This window comes from Apium graveolens, chromosome 2, assembly GCF_009905375.1.
Source record: "Apium graveolens cultivar Ventura chromosome 2, ASM990537v1, whole genome shotgun sequence".
In the NCBI taxonomy this organism is placed as follows: Eukaryota; Viridiplantae; Streptophyta; class Magnoliopsida; order Apiales; family Apiaceae; genus Apium; species Apium graveolens.
In genome coordinates this window covers 256,517,679-256,531,902 of record NC_133648.1, presented here as the reverse complement: position 1 = coordinate 256,531,902, position 14,224 = coordinate 256,517,679, and the positions used below count along the sequence as shown (strand labels likewise).

General features: G+C 33.8%; 1 protein-coding gene across 1 annotated transcript; it reads right to left on the bottom strand.

Annotated features, from left to right (window-relative positions):
- Window positions 1–6,635: 6,635 nt before the first annotated feature.
- On the bottom strand, window positions 6,636–7,283 carry LOC141706262 (SKP1-like protein 1A). The gene has a single exon (XM_074509067.1). It carries the CDS (start codon window positions 7,209–7,211, stop codon window positions 6,738–6,740), a length of 474 nt encoding a protein of 157 aa, XP_074365168.1. The 5' UTR covers window positions 7,212–7,283; the 3' UTR covers window positions 6,636–6,737.
- Window positions 7,284–14,224: the final 6,941 nt, after the last annotated feature.

The window sequence follows — 14,224 nt, the reverse complement described above, 5'->3', positions numbered from 1 at the left end:
ATGGTTCCCGTAACGGAACAAATGGTTTACGGTCCCCGTAACGGGACAGGTGATTTATGGGTCCAGCAATGGACAGTGATTTTGGAAAGAAAATAGCATGCTGAAATTGAACTCTGGTATTTTTACAAAGCACACTACTAATGTTGTTATTTTACAGAGCATGCTAGTTTTGATATCCAGTTTATGAATGTTTACTTGTTTTCTAAGCGAGTTGAGAATTATATTCCTATAACTGCTTTACTTTAAACTGTTTTACTTGTTATTCATATAGTGGTGCTGCTGAGCAAGCAATTGCTCACCCTTGCAGAATATTTTATATGTATTGCAGATGCCTAGGTGATTCTTGCGCGATAGTCAGGGCAGAGTTCCATCTCCTTTCGAGTCAGACTCCTCTGAGGTAGTTGTGTTCAGACCAGATGAGGTCTGTTGAGTTGCTGCATTAAATTAGTGGTCAGGATTGTGTAAGGTAATTTGAGTTGTGTTAGTTGAGTAACCTAAGTCATACTTAAACCTGGAAAAGATCATGGAATTAGGGGTCGTATTTATATTCTATCATGGAATTGATTATATTATGTTTGTTATGGTAATTGTTGATGACGTCAACTCCTGACCCCGGGGTTGAGGCCGTCACAGGGGCGGCCCTGTGGGTCGTGATCAGCAGAATCCTGTTTTTACTTGATTTTTGAGAGATATGAAGCCCTAGTCTACTAGAAGTCTATATATATCCAATAAAAAGACGTTTTTAACAACAAGGAGACCTGGGAGAGCAATATGAAGACTTAGAAGAGCACGAGACGGCTACGGAGAAGAAGACTTTTATTTTCTTTAATATAATTGATACTCAGATGTTTATTTTCGATTTATTTTTTGAACCCTAATACTCTTATATTGTTTTATATCATGCTTTTATTGGAACCCATGGTGATGATGAGTTCGATTATGAACTAATCGTTATTGTAGGTTTCTAACGAATTTACTTATGAATTTCTATAGTTAATTGTTTCGATATCTTGGTGTGTGGTGATTGATTGATATCCTAGTATTGGTTGTGCTTATTTGTCTTATGTGTATAGCTAACATATAAGCTAGCGTGTTAATCTCTAATGAAGCGAAAATGAATATAGAGGTTTAGAACTTGCCATGCTAGCATAGGTTCATGTATAATTGTTATGCATGATTCGTAGGTAATTTTAACCATCTTACTTGCCATATGTAATCAAGATAGATAACTTGTGCATTAAACCTTTATGTTGTCAAATTCTATAGACATATAGGGTTTCAACATATTTGGTGTCTATTCAGATTCTATCTCTTTTGTGGATGTCTGGTAGTAGGGTATTCGTTCAACGAAATTGGCATTTACTAGTTTCGTGTACTCTAATTAGTTGTCATAAACATTACATGCTAAAGTTAAGTGCAATGACTTTGAATGAAGTAGTAATGAACTTAGAATCTCATGTTTATTTCATATAAGTAATTCAACCTCAATTCTCTTAGTTAATGCTATTTAGTATAATCTCTTAGTTTTAATCAAAAACCAATTTGTTATTTGTCTTAGCATTGAACGCTAGCCATACCATTGTTGCATAAGTACATAAATTGAATTTAACCTAAACCAGTCTCTGTGGGAACGAACTAGAAAGAAATATATATTACTTGCGAACGCATATACTTGCGTGTATATTTAGCGTGTGTTTTCGTCCTAATAGTTTTTGGTGATAATTAAGTGTTATGAAGTCGTCTATTGAATTTAAGTTATAATGAGGCTTGGACATTAATTTAGAATTATAAATGTAAAGATATATGGATGCATGTTAAGTTAGTAGGAATTATTGAGTGTACTGTATAGTTTTGGTTCAAATTTTGTGGATTAAGAAGGGATGAATAAGTCGTTTTGGTGGAGGGTTATACAAATTGTTATTATAACTCAAGTATAGAGTTTTGGGTATAAGGTTTTGCATGCTACTTGTTATGGTTGTGTCGTGATATGTGATTCAATGATTATTTGTAAATTTGGAGTATACGAGTATATCGTAATACGTGTTATGTGAATATGATTGAGTATATATTTTAAGGTTTATTACGATAAGGGGTAATCGTTAGACGTTCTGAGAAACGTCGAGTATCGAATAAGTTGCTAATTAGGGATTTCTGTTTGAATTTCAGATTCAGATAATGGAGGCATTCAGGCTAGAAAAGGAAAAGGAATCTTAGGTGGCAGCAGCTCTATAACTGTTAAGCAGGATAACGATTTAAGGCAAGTAACTCTGCCTTCTCTTATGAATTGTTTATAGAGAGAAAATAATTGATGCCATGATTAAATAGAGTCTTTTATTAAAATTGTGATATACCTGTTATTGATTATGAGAAACCCTGATATTGTTCTTATGACAACTTGATATCAAACCCGGTTCGACCCTTTATAGTAACCCTGTTGACTCATACCCTAAATATCGTATTATTTCCTTTGTTATCTTATGTTATCGTAAACCTTAAAAGAACCTTTATGATCTTCCTTACATAATGTCTTGATCAATCTGGATTCTTCGATAACCATGGACCCTGTCATGTGTTGATCTTTAAAACTATTCTAACTTGGAACTAGTATACCCTATTTGTCATTTGATCCCATTCCTTAGTATTGATCCCTGTTTACGTTAGATTCATTCACTTTCCTTAAAATCTTAAATTGAACTTAAGAATGATTTTCGACTTGAATGAGTCCAAATAATTTCACATTCTTGGTAATTTTAAAATGAATCTAGTCAACTCTTTTCCTTCTTCCAATACAAAGGTTTTCCAAACGAATTCCTGATGGATTGGATAGAGACGTAAGAGGCTAGTGGGACTAGTCCAGTCATATAAGAGGCTAGCGGGGCTAGTCCAATATAAGGCTATAATGCCATAGGTACTATAACGACCAGATGGAGGTCGGTACGGGCTGATCACCCGTATTATAATTTAAAGATAGATATTCCAATCAAGGGTTCCCTTATACTCTATAAAGATGAAAATATTTACATTCTTTGAGCAGTTGCTCCTTATTCTTTAAAAGATGAATTAAAATGAAATGGAACAACTCAAGTCTTCGTTTTGGTTGTAATGTTGTGAACCCTGTCACTTTACGTTGATGATAAGTTTCAAAGTTTGATTGATTATTTTCTTATGTTGAGAAACACTTTAAAGTCCTGCTAATGATTTGTGATGAATGTCGGCTTTCACCCTAACCTGAGCCTTGATTCTTGAAAGCCCAAACCTTTCTCCATAGCCTTTTCATAATCAAAGATAGAGATCTGCCACCTAGAAGTTTAAAAGTAGAATGCCTCAAAAACTGCCATTTCTAATGTTATTGATTTATAGAGCTGTTTTATATAGTTACTTGCTAGAGCTTCTTTACTCATATATTTTGCTTTGATCTAACCAAGACAGTTAAGAAAGAATATGGCCAGACTTAGGCGCACCGCTCTCAAGAGCGTTCCTGGCGGTCCTTACCGTGTCGTAGGCTACCAGATGCTATAGCAGGTAGCTGTGTGTGTGAGAGCAAGCGTTGAGTTGGAAGGATTGCATAAGTTGGATCAGATACATTGGGTTATCTGTCTAGTTTCATGTCAGAATCGAATAAATTTGAATTTATTATTATTTTGGGTTGTAATATATTTATTCTGGTTGGTAGTTGTAATCTTGTCCCATACTTAATCTTATTTAGATCATGTTAGTGTTTAATCGGAGTTTATTTTATTTGTTATTATTATTAGATTAATGTTATTATTAGATTAATCGAAGTCCTCTTTTCTTAATCCCGAAATTGAGGGCATATGACCTAGGGGTGTTCATGGGTTCGTCAACCCGATCAAACCGACCCAACCCAACCCTCTTTTAGGCCGATTAAACCGTTTTAAAAAAACCCGATCCATGGTTGGGTTAAAAAAATTTCAAACCGCATTAAATGGGTTGGGTACGGGTTCAAGTTTTTTTCGGCCAACCCAACCCAACCCGATTTAACTTAAGTCTCGTTCGATAATTTAAATATAATTTATATATTATATGCAATTGTATATTATACAATATAATTATTTTCATTTATAGTTACATTTCGTGTATGTGTATATGATTTACGACATGATATACATCACTAAAATTTCAATTTAATCAAATTTAAAGAATAGTACTATAATCGTAAGTTCTACTATTCGAAATTATCAATTATATATGGTATTGAAACTTTTTTTTATATAATTATTCAATCCGTTCAAACCAACCCAACCCGACCCAAACCGATGTACGACGGGTTGGGTTACGATTTTATATTTTACGGGTTGGGTCGAAAAATTTCAAACCGATTTAATTGGGTTGGGTCGTAAAAACGCCTCCAACCTGGCCAACCCGACCCATGAACACCCCTAATATGACCCATGTGCAACCCTAGATGGAGGGAGTATTAAATAGCAATTGTGTAATTAGTAAAAAAAAATGACAATTGTGAAACAGGATACACTACAATTTCACCACTAATCAAAACACAGGTGCATATGAGATTCTTCCGTGGTTAAATCCTTATTAATTTCAAGTATTACTAGTAAGATACAACTCATGTGATTGGTAAACGCTAATCTTAGAAGGTTGAGTTGCATTTACCAAATCAAGTCATTAAATTCGAGTGCCTCCACTTCCCAAGGAAAGAACCTACCTAAATGTGTCCTAACACAGCGAGTAAACACAAAAATTAAGCTAAGACAATGCAAGTTGTTCAACTTGTGATGACCACTAACTTTGTAGTTCATGCAAGCATCATGACTTCATCCAAAAAGCATGAACACGAATTCTTGTTTAAGGAATAGTCTAAATCATATATGTACTGTGTACATGCTACATCGTGAAAATTCATTTCAGAGCATCTTATCCATGAGTCCAACCTTCCAAAAACTGCCTAGCTCTAGCCTTTGGTGGGTGATGAACAGATTATGCATGACAATAGTTCTTATAATAATGTTGTTGATGCCAGGTACATCATTGTACGCCGAAACAACACAACAGCCATCAACAGAAGCAGAACCATCACTGCCATCACCACCACACGTATCTCAAAGACCAAAAAAGGTTCAATCTGAAGTTGACCTCGATGATTATGGGATATGGGATCCAGCACCATATACACCATATTATGGCGGAGATGGTGGAGGTCGAATTCCACATGGGAAAGTGTAAAAGTATGTAATTGTCAGTCAACTTTTGTTTACTATCACAGCTCCTCTTCAAGTTCGCGAAGAAATGATAAAGCTACGTTGACAGCAAGTTACAAGACACAAAATCAAATAGGAGTTCACAAAAGTTGCAGCAGTCAGCTTAGTTCTTGCAACGGTCATCAAAGCAGAATTCGGTAAAGATATAATTAATGCAGATACCTGCAAAACATGACACTGATACTATTTGTAAACATGACACTGGTAATATCGATCTTGGTATTAGAGCTCTCAGTTGCTTAGCTCATTAGAAGCAAACTTCCAGGAGAGTTTCTCAAGTTCTATGATCGTAATTGCAATTGCCTTCAAATTATTTTGTATGTAACCTATCATTGACAATTATATTGTTATTCGTTGTTTAATTTTTAATCGAAAGATAAAATAATATTGCATCCACGAGGTACAAATGACATAATCCATGCCGGTTTTTATCCAAAATTTATATTACATGGAGTTCTTATGATGCATTATGCCACCAGTGTTCTTGATCTCCCACCGACGCACCCAGCAGTCAAATAATTATGTCCATCGTTTAGAAAACCCAGTTCGAATATCTCTTTTCTTATAACCTCTAGCAAAGCTGGTGTTCCTCATTCAGCATTACAGAGTACTGCATTGACCTCCTCAAAGCTCTGCTCTGATCTTTATCATCACAATCATCAGGAGCTTCAACAAATACCGAGTCGAATCAGGAGCATCATGAGACAAAACTACATAGAAACTCCTAAATAAGCAACGATTGTCGTCAATTCTTACAAAAACTGTCACTTGAATGTCCCTTGTTTTAAATGGAAACACAGATGTCACGAGCTGTCAACTGAAACGATGCTGGCTTTTTTTGTTTAAGTAACCTGAACCAAATTTTTTTAACACAGATATGTGCGTTCAATCTTTTTAAGAGGCAAACAAACAAGATTACCCCATTATTCAAGTCATTAAGCGCCAGTCAGTCCATATCATCATTCTATTAATGATTGACATTGTAAATCTAAAATTTGAAAGACTAAAAAACCAATTGCGCTCCCTCTAAGCAAACAAACGGCAAAGATTCAGCACCAGAAGAGTTTCAATTCTTCATTGAATTTAACTAGCAAACTAAAAAGGATCACTAGCTATATAATTTATGCCATTCATGTATGGATCAGACTTTTGGCTTTTCATTGTTATTGTGACTAAACTGTGACATGACATGTATAAAGCTATTATTATATGTGCTTATGTAAAAAAAAGTTATATGTTCCTCCCTTAAACTCGCTTTAGTTTTCCATATAGATTTGTATCAGTATTTAGGTTTTGCTTCTGTTTCTTAGTTTTATAGTTGATATATGAAAAAAAGATGTCATAGCAAAAAGAACAATATTATTCAGAAAGCAAAAAAGAAACATCGAACTGTGCCTGAGTTTACCAACCAAAATCCGAAAAACATAATATGTAACTTTAAACCAAAAATAAATCCTAAGCAAGTACTGACGCTTCAGCAATCTTCCATGGTTAGGTTCATTCAAAGGCCCAAGCATTCTCCCTACGAACCGCTTCTTCTTCCTCAGGAGTGAAGTCATTCTTGATATTGAAAGTTTTCCTGATCTCCTCGGGTGTTTTCCCCTTGATCATATTAGCTACAGTCTGGCACGTCAAATCCAAAAGGCTCTTGATGTTGAGATAATTTGCAGCCAGAATAAGATCAAACAGAACACTCTGATCAACCTTCACAAACTCTGCATCGAACTTCTTCAGTTCATCATCCTTCGCAGCCTGCTCATCACCTTTAGGAGACGTAACATGTTCCTTACAATACTCAAGAACTTTAGCCAAAATATTACTCGTTACATTGGGAATAGGAATAGTTGTGTTGGCGCAGTCATCTTCAATCATGTGTTTGATTGTCTGAGACTCGAGAGCCACCGCTTCTTCCACCTCGAAAGTCTCGTTATCTGAACTCCTCAACACAATCATCTTTGACTCAGAAGACATTGTTGATTGAGATCGATTTATAGAGAGAGTTAAAGAACGTCTACGTTATGCAGAGGGCTCAAGAGAGTAGGAAAAATCGTAACTTGTGAGGTGGTGTGAAGATTTGCTTTGGGGTTAAGAGGTTTATATAGGGTTAATTAGAGGGAGCTGAATACTAATTTCGGTTGGTAAAGGAATTTTAATTGGTATATTTTCTTAATTACCTATTCAAACTTGATTTAGTGAAGGGAAAAAACACTAATGCGATTAGAATTTCCGGACGACTTTCAACTTAATTTTATAAAATGGATTTTTAATGCCATAAAAAAGCTATTTTTATTTTATGGTAAATAATTTTACATATTGAAATAAAAGAAGGACCTAATACATAAATATCTGTTTTTTTTTCCTTTTTTGGCCACAAATATCTGTATTCAATTAAATTGCTTTGTTATAATTTTTTTGACGAACAAGTTTTCTAATTTTAAAAATATTATTAACTCTTATAATTTATAAATTTTTTGAAATTATACCTTATATGTAATAAACCCGATTATATCCAAAACTTTGATCCTCGCTACTGATTTCAATGAATGTAACAAGCACCTTAGCAGTGAGGTCTAAAATAAAATGATATACTATATTTTCATTATTATGAATGGATGTATGTGAATTTTTCTAGAAAAAACATTTTGCCTACCAATTCCTTGACCTTTAATATTTCAAGTTCATACATTTATTTAATAGACTTTTGGATTTTCAAGTTAACGTATCCAACATCTATAAATAGCACATTGAGTTTGTAAATGCAATTGAGAAAAATAACATATTTTCTCTCTCCTCTCTCTTTATTGCAATATATATTTTTAATACGTTATATCAACACTAGTTTGCTCTAAAAGTTTTCTTCTAGAGTTCCAACCAAGTTAAAGATGTATTTTATCTTTTAGGTATGATCATATATGCAAAAGATAATATGGTTGTGTATAGTATGGAAATGAGTTGTGTATATGATTTGTTATTATTTTTCATTGTAAAAGTTAATATGTACATATCATGAGCAATACATATCTTTGAGTAAATTACATGCATGTTTTCTGTATCCTTAAGCATGTGATCATTACATATTCTGTTTTTTTTAAAGAAATTTGTGCCATATTTTTGGTATTCATCACTTTCGTTTTAATTGGTATTGATCTTCTTGCTCCCCAGTTTATGTATGATATCTTTTGTTTTCGCGCATATTATATTATTCCTTGACACTTTGCTACACATTAAGCTTGTTCAGACTTATAAATTTTCTTTTATATTGTATTGTTCAACATTGTTTCTTTGTGAATGAACTAGAATTATAAATAAACCATAATCTATTAGCCGAAATCATGTACACATGACATATCAACAAACTGACAGTCATTTTCCGATATGATACATGTTGCTTAAATGTGTTTATTTGTGTTTTTTGGAACTTTATTGTACATGTAAGTATAATAAAAGGATATATATAATCACATATTTCTCCTGCTTAGTAATTAATGTGTGTCAACTATGCTTAATAAAATTATTAAAAATTATATGTACATTTCTTTTAACATTTTATAAATGGTGTAGTTTCAAATATGTCAAATTTCACCAAACTTGAATTGGAGGCTCTTGATATTGCCGGAAAGAATTATTTGTCGTGGATACTAGACGTTAAATTCATTTGGCCGCACAAGGCCTGGGAGACACTATTAAAGAGGGAAACAAAGAATCTGAATCAAACCGCGCAAAAGCAATGATTTTTCTCCGTCGTCATCTCCATGATGGACTTAAAACTGAATACCTTACTGTGAAAGATCCAGTTGAACTTTGGAAAAATTTAAAAGATAGATATGATCACCAAAACACTATGATTCTTCCAAAAGCTCGACATGACTAGATGCATTTGAGACTTAAAAATTTTAAAACCGTTAGTGAATATAATTCCGTACTTTTTAGAATCCGCCCTCAACTAAAAATTTGCGGAGAAAATATTACTGACGCAGACATCTTGGAAAAAACTTATTCAATTTTTCACGCCTCAAATGTACTCCTCCAGCAACAATACCATGAAAATGGTTTTATAAAATATTTAGATTTAATTTCTTATCTTCTAGTTGCTGAACAAAATAACAAGCTTTTAATGAAGAATCATGAGTGTCTCCCAACTGGCTCTCGCCATTTCCCTGAAGTGAATGTGGCAATTTATAATTTTGAGCGAGGACATGGTGGTGGACGTGGTCGTGGACGTGGACGCGGTCGAGGAAATCAAGTAAGGAACAACTGTTATTTTAAACAAGGAAAATCAAACTACAACCCGAAGTTGGTAAAAAATAACGAAAGGGTGGAGAAAGATAAGAGGGGACAAAAGAATGCTGAGAATGTTTGCTATAGATGCGGTATGAAGGGTCATTGGTCACGTACCTGTCGTACGCCTAAACACTTAGTTGATCTATACAAAGCATCCCAGAAGGAGAAAGGAAAGATTGTTGAAGTAAACTTAGCTTTCTAGAATGAAGAACCCGAGTACAACCCCTCTGACATGACACTTTTAGATGTGACTGTTTTTTATGAAAACCCTGAAGAAAACAACAATAAGAATGATACATATATGTTATGAATAATTGTTTGTTTGAAAAGTTTATTTTTATTATATGTAAGATATTTTATCTATTTAATCATTATCACCAAGTTACTAATTCTATGTATTCTTATTTGAAGTATTATGGATATTTCTCATTCTTGCGTTGGTCACATATTAAATGAAGATATTTGTCTTGTGGATAGTGCAACTACTCACACCATTATTAGAAATGAAAAATACTTTACTTATTTGCAAAAAATGTACTGGTAATGTTAATACAATTTCCGGAACTATAAATATAATTGAAGGCTCCGGAAGAGCTTATTTTTTGTTACCTAGAGGAACAAAATTTGTTTTAGATGATGCATTATTCTCTCCAAATTCATAAAAAAATTATTAAGCTTCAAAGATATCCGCAGAAATGGGTATCATGTTGAAACAATAAATAAAAAGGATAAAGAATTCCTTTATATCACATGCATCATCTCGGGTAAGAAAAGTGTTAAGGAACAACTACCCACCTTTGCTTCCGAATTATACTATACAAATATTCGTACAATTGAACCAAATGCTATTATAAACCAGAAGTTTATCGATACAAATAATTTTATTATTTGGCATGACCGGTTGGGACATCAGGGTTCAATTATGATGTAGAGAATTATTGAAAACTCACATGGGCATCCCTTAAAAAATCAAAAAGATTTTTCAATCTAATGAATTCTCGTGTACTGCTTGTTCACAAGGAAAATTAATTATCAAGCCTTCTTTGGCAAAAGTTGGAACTGAATCTCCTAAGTTTTTAGAAAGGAGTCAGGGTAATATATGTGGGCCCATTCACCCATCATGTGGACCATTTAAATATTTTATGGTATTAATTGATGCATCAACACGGTGGTCACATGTGTGTTTATTATCTTCTCGCAACCTGGCATTTGCAAGATTACTTGCCCAAGTTATTCGATTAAGAGCACAATTTCCAGATCATAATATCGGTACGATCGGTTTAGATAATGTTGGAGAATTCACATCACAAGATTTCAATGAGTACTGTGTGTCAATTGGAATCAATATTGAACATCATGTCGCTCATGTTCGTACACAGAATGCTCTAGAAGAATCATGCATGCTATTTTGCACGCAGCAGCACTTGTACGCATTAGACCTATAAATTATCATAAATTTTCTCCCTTATAATTGTGTTCTAGAAGAGAGCCTGATATTTCTCATCTAAGAACTTTTGGATGTGCGGTATATGTCCCAATTTCTCCACCACAATGAACAAAGATGGGTTCCCATAGAAGATTAGGAATATATATTGGCTATGAATCTCCCTCTATAATAAAATATCTTGAACCATTGACAGGTGAAATTCTCACATCAAGATTTGTTGATTGTCATTTTGATGAAACAGTTTTCCCTGGATTAGGGGGGAGAGAATAAGATTATTCTTAGAACAGGGGGAGAAAATAAACAACTGAAAAAATAAATTACATGGAATGCATCACCATTGAATACTTATAATCCTCGTACAAATCAATGTGGACTGGAAGTTCAAAAAATAATTCATCTACAAGGCATTGCGAATTAATTGCCTGATGCATTCACTGATATAAATAGAGTGACCAAGTCACACATACCAGCTGAAAATGCTCTTGGAAAAATAGAAGTCCCAGAAAGACAAATAATTAAAGCAAGTGAATCAGTGCCTCACATGAAGCGAGGAAGGCCGATTGGTTCAAAAAATAAAAACCCTCGGAAAAGAAAAGGAGCAAAGAGTGGAGATGCCCAAATAGAGGAAATAAATTCTCCAGAAGACACTCCTCAAGTGACCTGTGACACAATAGATGAAACCTTAGAAGAGGAACAGGTACCTGAAAATATAGAAAGTGAAGAGATCTCAATAAATTATGTTGTCACAGGAAAGAGATGGAACCGAAATGACACTACCATCGACGAAATTTTTGTATATAATGTAGCGCTCGATATAATGATTGAAAACGATGATCTTGAACCAAAATCCGTCGATGAATGTTGATGTAGAAGTGATTGGCCAAAGTGGAAAGAAGCAATTGAAAATGAATTGAGCTCATTTAATAAACATAATATTTTTGGACCCGTAGTTCGAACACCTAAAGGGACAAAACCCGTTGGTTTTAAATGGGTATTTGTGCGAAAGAGAAATGATAAAAATGAAATCATAAGATACAATGCTCGTCTAGTTGCTCAAGGTTTTTCGCAGAGACCAGACATTGACTATGAGAAAACATATTCTCCTGTTATGGATGGAACGACCTTCCATTATCTTATTAGTCTTTCAGTAATTGAAAGGTTAGATATGTGTCTAATGGATGTTGTGACAACATATTTGTATGGTTCCCTTGATAAAGACATATAAATGAGAATCCCTGAAGGATTCTGAATACCAGAAGCATCGAGTTCACATCCTCGCGATCTTTATACGATCAAGTCACAAAGGTCAATATATGGATTAAAACAGTCTGGTCGAATGTGGTACCAAAGGTTAAGCGAGTACTTGTTAGGGGAACGATACATAAATGATCCCATTTGTCCATGTGTATTCATAAAGAAGATCGAGTCTTTATTTGTTATTGTTGTTGTGTATGTTGATGATTTAAATATAATTGGAACTCCTGAAGAGCTCCAGAAAACAATTAATTATCTTAAGGCAGAATTTGAAATGAAAGATCTTGGGAAAACAAAACTTTGCCTTGGATTACAAGTTGAGCACTTAATAGATGGAATTTTTCTGCACCAATCAACTTATACTGAGAAAGTCCTTAAACGTTTTTACATAATCAAATTACATCCATTTAGTTCTCCAATGGTTGTTCGATCACTTGATAGTAAAAAGGATGTTTATCGACCAAGGGAAGAAAATGAAGAATTACTTGGTCCTTAAGTACCATATCTTAGCGCTATCGGTGCATTTATGTATCTTGCTACTAATACACGACCTTCAAGGCACAACTGATATGAGATTATTTTATTCTAATAAATCTAAAGAAGTACTAACAGGTTATGCAGATGCAGGAATCTGATCCAGATAAAGCTCGATCCAAACAAGTTATTTGTTCACTTATGGGGATACAACCATCTCATGGTGATTCATAAAATAATCTTTGGCTGCTACCTCTTCTAATCATGCAGAAATCCTTGCAATCCATGAAACTAGTCGAGAATGTGTCTGGTTGAGATCAATATGTCAGCATATTCGGGAGTCATGTGGCATGCATCATGATAGGACAGTCCCGACAGTGATGTTCGAAGACAATACAGCATGCATCGAGCAGTTGAAGAAAAGTTTTATCAAAGGTGATAATACTAAACATATCTCGCCCAAATTTTTCTTCATACATGGTCTTTAAGAGAATGGAGAAATTGAAGTCCAACAGATTCGCTCAAGTGACAACCTTGCAAATCTATTCACGAAGTCACTACCCCCATCAATTTTTGAGAAATTGGTAAATAAGATTGGCATGCACCGACTTAAAGACTTAAAATAACTCTCATAATCGATGTATTCTTTTTCCTTTACAAGGATTTTTTACCAATGGGTTTTTTTCCTAGAAAGATTTTAACGAGGCACAATTATTGAAAAATGGACATCCAAAGGGGAGTGTTATGCATGGATGTCCCTGGATTTTTCTAGAACAAACCTTTGGCCCTCCAATTTCTTAACCTTTAATATTTCAAGTTCATGTATTTATTTAGGAGACTTTTGGATTTTTAAGTTCATGTATCCAACACCTATAAATAGCACCAATGTTGAGCTTGTAAAGGCAATTGAGAAGAATAACATATTTTCTCTCTACTCTCTCTTTATCCTTGCAATATATATTTCTAATATTCATGATTTTTACAAAAAAAACAAGTTTATATCTTGAAACGGAAAGAATGATTAATGTAATTTTCCCTTTATTGAATAAATTTAAGTGGATAATATTTTTTTAAATCATGATTGAATTAGAAATTATTTCGTGAGTTTGCATCAACTAAAAAAAAGCGTTTTTGTGCAATAAACCCCTCCGACCGAATTTTTTTTAAATTTCTTCTCCAAGCGTGCCCGAAAGAGTTTTGGGGGGAGAGAAGGAAAATAATTTCAAAACTTTCTTCTCATTTTTGGAATGAGTGAAAGGGATTGTCTCATAAAATATTTTCTTTTAGTTTAATTTTATATTCAAGTTTTCTCTTGTGTGCCTCAACAACTTACAAGAAAAAAGTTACTAAAAATAATAATTGAAAAAAAAATTGTATAGTGAAATACTGGACATAAAAAAATTATAATAAATATTGGACACAAACGCACTGCCTCAACAACTTACAAGCAAGTTACTAAACATAATAATTGAAACAAAAATTGTTACTGAATTATTGGATAAAAAAAATTATATAATGAAATATTGGA

Coding starts and splice junctions, on each gene's coding strand:
- LOC141706262 (XM_074509067.1), bottom strand. CDS start 7,211: ATGTCTTCTGAGTCAAAGATGATTGTGTTGAGGAGTTCAGATAACGAG.